This window comes from Aotus nancymaae, unplaced genomic scaffold (genome assembly GCF_030222135.1).
Source record: "Aotus nancymaae isolate 86718 unplaced genomic scaffold, 86718_ANA_hifiasm-v0.15.2.pri h1tg000007l, whole genome shotgun sequence".
In the NCBI taxonomy this organism is placed as follows: Eukaryota; Metazoa; Chordata; class Mammalia; order Primates; family Aotidae; genus Aotus; species Aotus nancymaae.
This window is the reverse complement of record NW_026988418.1, coordinates 690,316-699,390: the sequence shown is the minus strand read 5'-3', so window position 1 is coordinate 699,390 and position 9,075 is coordinate 690,316. Positions and strand designations below refer to the sequence as shown.

Here is a 9,075-nt window from a genome sequence, read left to right as displayed (position 1 = left end):
AGTTGGCGGTGCCACGAACATTGTGAAATGTGTCATTAAGGCGTAGCCGGAGGCGCAAGCTGAGAGGAAGAGACTCCCAGCTAATAGGACGTGGCAACACCGCCACCAATTTAAACTGCCGCAGGCTGACAAATGAGGAGTTGCCGTGTTGGGACGGCTGCAACATCCCAAGGAAGCTTCAAGCCGAGTGGCCAATCCACATGTGGGACTACAGTACCCAGAAGTCATTGCGGCACTACGATATATTTTCGCGACTCAGTAGCCATGCAGGCTAGAGGAGCTTTGGGGGGTTGTCGCGTTTGAGCACACGCAGACAGACTACGGGTACGGGTGCAGGTCTGGAGAGTTCTCACACTTTGGCTGTCTCCGCTGGTTTCAGGAAGGGGACCGGCAGCCTCGGGCAGGGGAGACTGGCCTCTGGGTCAGAGAATAGACGGCACTTGGATGCCGGGAATCCTCTGAAGCAGGAGACTGCCCTATCCAGGCCACCCTTCCCGAGGGAAAGCCAGGATCTCCTTCACAAAGCTGAGGCAGGGCCTGACGCTGTGGCTCACGCGTGTAATCCCAGCACTTTGGGAGGCTGAGGCGGGCGGATCAGGAGTTCAAGACCAGCCTGGCCAACATGGCGAAACCTCGTCTCTACTAAAAATACAAAATTAGCTGGGCGTGGTGGCAGGCACCTGTAATCTCAGCTACTCTGAAGCCTGAAGCAAGAGAATCGCTTGAACTTGGAAGGTGGAGGTTGCAGTGAGCCGAGATCGCGCCACTGCACTCCAGCCTGGGAGATGGAGTGAGACTCCATCTAAAAAAAAAAAAGAAGCCACTTCTGGAGGTGAGACAACTCCTGTCCAAACACGAGGTTGGAGATGACCGCCCAACCTCTACCCAGCACCTCCCTGACTGACTTGGCACCCCTACCTACATGGTTATTTTCTTTATGTTTTTATCTTTTTCAACAGAAGATGACTCAAGACCGGCCTCTGCTTGCCGTGCAGGAGGCCCTGAAGAAGTGCTTCACCGTGGTGGAGGAGCAGCAGGGCCTGTGGCAGAGCGCCCTGCTAGACTGCCAGCCCCTGCTGGTCTCCCTCAGCAACCTGGCGGAGCAGCTGCAGGCCGCACGGAACCTGAGGTTTGAAGATGTGCCGGCGCTTCGGGCCTTCCCAGACTTAAAAGAGCGACTGAGGCGCAAGCAGCTGGCGGCTGGTGACATCGTCCTGGACAAGCTAGGGGAAAGGCTGTAAGCGGCTCCGTAGTACTCTTTCTTGGTGGAAGGATTTTAAAACGAGGTATTTTATATGTAGCTAGGATCAGTCTAGAAGGTGTTTTTCTCCTTGAAAGCATGGCATTTGGAGGTATCTCAACCTTCCTTATTTTCTATCTGGGGCAGTGGGACCTCTGTCAGAAAGCAATTTTCTGGTATTTTCCTTGTCAGAGACTAGGCATGGTAGTGGTGAGCTTAGTAGAAGTCACAAAAGAACAGAAAAGGAGCAGAGAAAGTGTATTAGCTCTCCCCTATACTTTTCTTTGGTAAAAGGCAGTGAGGAGCTGTGTAAACTTAGTAGGAGCTAGAGCTAAGCGTTTTACGTATATTACATCATAAAGTCTCTTCAGCATATCTCTGACTTAACTGCACTTATTCCATGCAGGTAGGAAACTGAGGCTCAAGCAGATTGCCCATAGTGACACAACTAGTAAAGAGTAGAGCTGGGATTCTAACTCAAGTGTGTCTGACACAAAAGCTAGAGCTCTTAATCACCACTTTGTTCTGCTGTAGGTTGTAATCTCTGTGCACAGGAGTAGCACATCTCTAAGCTCTGATATGCTTGTTGTCAGACCCAGTATCTGAGTTACAGATTTTTTTTTTTTTTTTTTTTGAGACAGGGTCTTACTCTGTCACCCAGGCTGGAATGCAGTGGCATGATCACAGCTCACTGCAGCCTCGACTTCCCTGGTTCAAGTGATTCTCCCATCTCAGCCCCCAAGTACCTGAGACAACAGGCATGCACTTCTATGTCCAGTTAATTTTAAAATTTTTTGTAGAGATGGAGGCTTACTTTGTTGTCCAGGATGAGAGTTATAGGTTATTAAGGACAGAGAAGAGACAGGGCATGTGTATCCTTTCCTTGAACCAGAACAAAAGAAAGTTCCAGTATATAGAGTCTGTGCCATAGACTAATAGGAAACTGTCACAGATGAGGACATTCCTATTATTTATTTGTACAAAATACATTCATCAGGCACCAGTGCAAGATGCCAGGAATATAATAATGAGCCAGACTTACTTCCTGTTCTTAATAAAACAGAAGAAATAGACAATCAGTGAATTAAATTGTGAGATGTCTTAAGATATTGATAAGTATGGCTTGTGAGGAGGGAGAAACTTCTGGGAGGAAGTGATATTTAAAACCTGATGGTTGAAAAGGTGTAAACTGAGTCAAGACATGAGTGTGAGTAGTGTGCATAGAGAATAGTATGACTGGCCAGGCACGGTGGCTCATGCCTGTAATCCCAGCACTTTGGGAGGCGTATCACTTGAGGTCAGGAGTTTGAAACCAGCCTGGACAACATGGTGAAATCCCATCTCTACTAAAGATACAAAAAATTAACTGGGCATCATGGTGCACACCTGTAGTCCCAGGAGGTTGAGGCAGGAGAATCTCTTGGACCTGGGAGGCGGAGGTTGCAGAGAGCCAAAATTGTGCCACTGTACTCCAGCCTGGGTGACAGAGCAAGACTCTGTCTCAAAAAAAGAGAGAATAGTATGACTGGAGCAGAGGCCTGGTAAGAGATGAGATCAGCTGGGTATAGCAGCTCAGCCTGTAATATCAGCACTTAGGGAGGCAGAAGCAGGAGGATCGCTTGAGACCAGAAGTTTGAGACCAGCCTGGGCAACAAAGTGAGACTGACTCTACAAGAAATCAAAAAATTATCTGGGTTTGGGGATGGGCACCTGTGGTCACACGGGGGCTACACACGGGGCTGAGGCAGGAGGATCACTTGAACCCAGGAGGTCAAGGTTGCAGTGAGCCATGTTTGTGTCACTGCACTCCAGCCTGGGTGACAGAGTGAGATCTCTAAAAAAAAAAAGATGAGATAAGAGAGGTAAAGCAGCTCATAAAATGATGGGTAAGTTAATGTAGAAAATCATACAGTTGCTAGATCTGTCACTTTTGACAGAGTCTCACTCTGTCACCCAGGCTGGAGTGCAGTGGCACAACCTTGGCTTACTGCAACCTCCGTAAGATCACTGCACCCTCCACTCTCAGGTTCAAATGATTCTCCTGCCTCAGCCTCCTGAGTAGCTGGGATTACAGGTGCCCGCCACTATGCCTGGCTAATTTTTTTATTTTTAGTAGACACGGGGTTTTACCATGTTGGCCACGCTGGTCTCAAACTCTTGACCTCAAGTAATCCACCTTCCCCAGCCTCCCAAAATGTTGGGATTACAGGTGCGAGCCACCACGCCTGACCTTTAGGGACATTTATATACCATTGTATTATCATACAGAACGGGTTTACTGCAAGTTGTATACTTTTAAATGGTAAATTTTATGGTTTGTGAATTATATCTCAATTTAAAAAATAAAACACTGCCTGTCAAAGCCTACCACCCAAGAGGCACTTGGTTTTTTCTAGTTCAGTGGTTTTCAGCTTTGGACTTTGACTTACAGAATGAAATATGTTTTGTATCATTCATAGACACACATACACGCGTATATAACTGGAATGTTTCACAAAACAATAGTGGGTGCTTTACTTAATACTTTGTCTTCTTTTTATTTTATTTTTAGAGACAGAGTCTCGCTCTGTTGCTCAGGCTGAGGTGCAGCCCTATGATCATAGCTTACTGTAGCCTCTAACTCCTCTTGCCTGAGCCTCCTGAGTACAGGTGATTGCCACCATACCTGGCTAATTTTTAAAATTTTTTGTAGAGATGGTCTTGCCATATTGCCCAGGCTGGTCTTGAATTCCTAGCTTCAAGCTGTCCTCTGGCCTTAGCCTCCAAAAATGCTGGGATTACAGGCATGCCACTGCACCTGGCTTTTTTTTTTTTAATGTTTTAATTTTTAAAAAATTCTATTTACTTTTGAGATGGAGTCTCACTCTATCACCCAGGCTGGAGTGCAGTGGCACTATCTCGGCTCACTGCAACCTCTGCCTCTGGGTTCAAGTGATTCTCATTCCTCAGCCTCCCAAGTAACTGGGTCTACAGGCGTGCACCACCACACCCGGCTAATTTTTTTATTTTTAGTTGAGACAGGGTTTTGCCATGTTGGCCAGGCTGGTCTCAAACGCCTGACCTCAGGTGATCCACCCACCTCAGCCTCCCAAAGTGCTGGAATTATGGTATCAAGCCACTGTGCCCAGCCCCTTTCTTGATTCTTGAGCCACTCCTACCTCCAAGGCATTGTCAGTAATTCCCTTATCCCACTGGTCTCGATTGGAGATGGTTTTTCTTTTTTCTTTTTCGGAGACAGAGTCTTGCTCTTGTTGCCCAGGCTGGAGTGCAGTGGCATGATCTCGGCCCACTGCAACCTCTGCCACTCAGTTCAAGCGATTCTCTTGCCTCAGCCTCCCCAGTATCTGGGACTACAGGTGCCTGCCACCATGCCTGGCTAATTTTTGTATTTTTAGTAGAGACAGGGTTTCACCATCTTGGCCAGGCTGGTCTTAAACTCCTGACCTCGTGATCCACTTGCCTCAGGCTCCCAAAGTGCTGGGATTGCAGGCATGAGCCACCGTGCCCAGCCTGGAGATGGTTTTTCAATGAAGGGACATTTGGCAACATCTAGAGACATTGGTTGTTATGTCTTATGGAGGGTATAGGTATAGTTTACACCTGTTGTTATTGGGTAGGAGCCAGGCATACTCCTAAGCATTTTCTAATGTACAGGGCAGCTCTCCACAACAGAGAATCATGTAGTCCAAAATATCAGCAGTGCCAAAATTGAGAAACCTTCCTTTATACCTGTCTCATGATATTGCCTAATGTCAGACTCTTTCCTACAGAGCCATCCTCCTCAAGGTGCGAGACACAGTCAGCAGCCATGTGGAGCGAGTGTTTCAGATCTATGAACAACATGCAGACACAGTTGGCATTGATGCTGTCCTGCAGTCTTCAGCAGTGAGCCCCTCTGTGGCCGACATGTTGGAATGGTTGCAAGATATTGAGAGGCATTATCGAAATTCGTATCCTTTGCACACATTTCAGATCATAGCCAGAGCTGTTCTAAGTCTTTCAAATTTCAGTTTTCACAAGATTGGAAAACTATATAGTGTGGGTCAGTTCTCTTTGGGGGTTCCTGAACTTGGATTCTTCCTGCATTCTTTTGTACAATCCTTCCTCTAATAATTTATTGAGTAGCTACTGCATGTCAGGCACTGTTCTTGGTGCAGAGAGGCATTAAAAAAGGAAAATAGAATGCCAGATGATGATAAGTGCTATGGAGAAAAATAAAGTGGGGAAAGTGAAGAGGGGAGGGGAGGGTTGTGATTTAAAATAGAGTGGTCAGAGCAGGCCTCATGAGAAAGTGATATTTGAGCAAACATCTGAAGAGGGAAAGGGAAAGAGCTTTGCAGATATTTGGGGAGAGAAAGTTCTAGGCTGAGGAAACATCAAATGCAAAGGCCTTGAGGTAAGAACATTTCTGGTATATTCAGGAAATAGTAAGGAGGCTAGAGCAGAGTATGAGGGGGAGCTTAATAGCAGATGAGGGTAGTAAGATGGGGCTCGACTTTGTAGGGCCTTAAAGGTATTTGAAAGAATTTGGGATCTGGGTGTGGTGGCTCACACCTGTAATCCCAACACTTTGGGAGGCTGAGGTGGGAGGATTGCTTGAGCCCGGTAGTTTGAGACCAGCTTGGGCAACATGGTGAAACCCTGTCTCTACAGAAAAATACAAAAATTAGCCAGGCATGGTGGTGTGTGCCTGTAGTCCCAGCTACTTGGGAGGCTGAGGCTGGAGGATTGCTTGAACTGGGGAGGTCAAGGCTGCAGTGAGCTGAGATTGTGCCACTGCCCTCCAGCCTGGGTGATAGAGTCTCAAAAAAATAAAAAAGAATTTTGGGCCAGGCATGCTGGTGTACACTTGTAGTCCTAGCTACTCAGGAGGCTGAGGTGGGAGGATTGCTTGAGCCTTGGGAGGTCAAGGCTGCAGTGAGCCGTGATCACCAGCCTAGGTGTGAACAAGTCTAGATGACAGATTAAGACCCTGTCTCAAACTGCAGCCCCTCTCCCCCTAAAATAAAAAGTATTTGAGTGAGAGAAAAAGCTCTTAGAAACTTTTGAGTAAGGAGGGTAAGACCTATGTCTTTAACAGTATCATTCTGGCTTTGTTGTGGAGTAAGATTTGGGGTACTGGGGTCAAAGGTAAAAGCAGAAAGACCAATTAATTGAAGCTCTAACCTTTTTCTCTCAAAAAAAAAAATTCCCTAGGAGATGGAGTCTTGCTGTGTTGACCAGGCTGGTCTTGAACTCCTGGCCTCAAGTGATGCTACCAGCTTGGCTTCCCAAAATGCTAAGAGTCCAGGTGTGAGCCACCATGCCTGGTCTTCTCTCAATTCTTGCCTGATACCTAATTTTAGCCTCTGGCTTAGGTTTCTGCCTTCATGTGAATAACTCCCAAACCCCAGCTTTTCTTTTCTCTAGTCTTGATTTTTGGTTTCCTGCAGATGCCTCCAACTAGATTGTTCTTGGAACTGCAAACTCAAGTTTACAATTGAACTCCTCAATCTACCCCTCAAATTCAGCCTCCTTTTCCTTGAGTTGTAGAATCTACCTTGTTTTCTCTTTTATTTGTTTATCTTTTGACACAGAGTTTAACTCTTGTCGCCCAGGCTGGAGTGCAGTGGTATGATCTTGGCTCACTGCAACCTCTACCTCCCGGGTTCAAGCAGTTCTCTGCTTCAGCCTCCCAAGTAGCTGAGATTACGCCTGGCTAATTTTTATATTTTTTTGTAGAGATGGGGTTTCACCATGTTGACTAGGCTGATCTTGACCTCCTGACCTCAGGTGATCCTGCCACCTCGGCTTCCCAAAGTGCTGGTATTACAGGCATGAGCCACCGCGCCTGGCCTGTTTTCTCTTTTAAATGCATGGGTAGCAGCAGTAGTAACAGCAACAGGAGCATGGGCAGAAGGAGCCAGAGCCGTGGCTGACATTACAGAGCACTTGCTATGTGCCAGAATGTTGACACAGTCACTCTTCAAGTCCTTTCATTCTGTTTCCCTGGTGCTTCTTCAATTTTCCTTCTCTGTCCCCTCTGCTACTTACGTGGCTTCTTACCTCTCACTTGGACTCTTAAGTGCATGTAGCTTTTTGACAGGTTTCTCTATCTGTAGTTTCTTTCCCTCTAAGCTGACTCTAATTAATGATCTCACTCTGTATCTTCAGGAAGTCTGGTTCTGATCCTGCTACTTAGGATCAGAATTGTACTGTACTGTATAGGAATAGCTCCTGTTGCCAGTGGGATCAAGTTCAAAGTCCCTACCTTGGTACTCAGTGTTCTTTCTGTTCTGGGTCAGCCCACCTTTCAGCTTTGCCGACTGCTCTCCATGTGACATCCATGCTGAGCAGACTGGAAGATTTGCTTTCCCTGAATTCATTCCATGCATCTCTGCTTCTGTGCCTTCTCTTATGTTTCCTAACAGCTGGAGTGTCCCTGCTGTCCTCTAAATTGGATGTATTGATTCTCTGGACCTCCACTGAGCTTTACCTTTCATGTCACTTTTGTTTTTCTTCTCAGGATCTGGTTTTGTCCTCACCGTGCTGAGATCCCAGATTTCAGGGATGGTCACATTCCTCTTTCTCTGTAGCACAAAACCATATTAGGAAATATTTGTAGGAAATATTTGTAGCGTTGGTGAATCAGGCCCACTTGGTAAAATGTAAGGATATCTGCACTTGCACTTTTATACTTCCCTCTTCTTCCCTCTGGTTCTTACCAGGATGGTTTTTTGTTTTTTTTTTTCTTCAGCATATTTCATTTTCTTTTGAGCAGTCCTTAACTTCCAGGAAGGTACCTGAAGAGAAAGTATCTTCTTTCTTCTATCCAGTGGGGAGACTTGGCAAACATCCAAGCTTTGCCCAAGTCCTGGGACCGAATTTCAAAAGATGAACACCAAGATCTTGTGCAAGGTACTGGGTTTTTGTTCTTCCTTCATGTCTCCTCTCCTCCGTTCTTTCCCTGTGGCCCACCTCTTTGAAAACATTAGAAAGTGCCCTTGCTGTGCCTCTGTGTGTTTTATATTCTCTGGAGAGGTGATAATGCCAGTTTTTCTCTCTTCCTATTTCAGATATCCTATTGAATGTTTCCTTCTTCCTGGAAGAGTAAGGAAGCTGTGTTTATCTGGAGACCATGGGCACCACAGTTGAAGACTGACATTGCTGCACCCTGCTATTTCTAAAGAAACGTCAGTATGTCAATCTGACATGTTTGAAATATCAATGCCTTAAACCTGAAGACTGGGTCCTGGGGAGGATTAGTGCTTAGATGTCTGAAGGAGCTGCTACATGCCAGGCCATGGCTGAGAGTATGTGAGCAATGCACCTTGCCCTTTTCTGAGGCTCAGGGAAGTGGTTGGAGATAGAGAGAAAGCAGGGAAAGCATTGCTGAAGAACATAGTGCCTTGCATCCATTGTAGACCTGAAGAGATAAGGAAGGCTAGGACAGGAGGCAAAGAGCCACACTGCCCTTGGTATCATCCAGAGCATCGTCTGGTTGACAACAGGTCCTGGCTTTGTGTCTTTTGTCAATACCTGAATCCTTGACAAAAGGAAAACTGGTTTTGATAATTTAAAGAAATAAGTGTGATTTTGACAATATATATTATTATTATTATTTTTTTTTTTTTTTTTTTTTTTGAGACGGAGTTTCGCTCTTGTTACCCAGGCTGGAGTGCAATGGCGCGATCTCGGCTCACCGCAACCTCCGCCTCCTGGGTTCAGGAATTCTCCTGCCTCAGCCTCCCGAGTAGCTGGGATTACAGGCACGCGCCACCATGCCCAGCTAATTTTTTGTATTTTAGTAGAGACGGGGTTTCACCATGTTGACCAGGATGGTCTCGATCTCTTGA

General features: G+C 46.3%; 1 protein-coding gene across 2 annotated transcripts; it reads left to right on the top strand.

The window, feature by feature from the left end:
- Positions 1-666: 666 nt before the first annotated feature.
- AIRIM (AFG2 interacting ribosome maturation factor) lies at positions 667-8,825 on the top strand. 2 transcript variants are annotated; one of them, XM_012439196.3, is made up of 5 exons: positions 667-832; positions 960-1,237; positions 5,011-5,190; positions 8,019-8,137; positions 8,296-8,825. In XM_012439196.3, exons 2-5 carry the CDS (start codon positions 963-965, stop codon positions 8,331-8,333), a joined length of 612 nt encoding a protein of 203 aa, XP_012294619.2. In that variant the 5' UTR covers positions 667-832; positions 960-962; the 3' UTR covers positions 8,334-8,825. The 2 variants fall into 2 exon arrangements, with proteins under 2 accessions (XP_012294619.2, XP_012294647.2); XM_012439224.3 differs by having other exon boundaries at positions 8,015-8,137.
- Positions 8,826-9,075: the final 250 nt, after the last annotated feature.

Coding starts and splice junctions, on each gene's coding strand:
- AIRIM (XM_012439196.3), top strand. CDS start 963: ATGACTCAAGACCGGCCTCTGCTTGCCGTGCAGGAGGCCCTGAAGAAG. Junction 1,238..5,010: donor GACAAGCTAGGGGAAAGGCT/GTAAGCGGCTCC, acceptor TCTTTCCTACAG/AGCCATCCTCCTCAAGGTGC. Junction 5,191..8,018: donor GAGAGGCATTATCGAAATTC/GTATCCTTTGCA, acceptor ACTTCCAGGAAG/GTACCTGAAGAGAAAGTATC.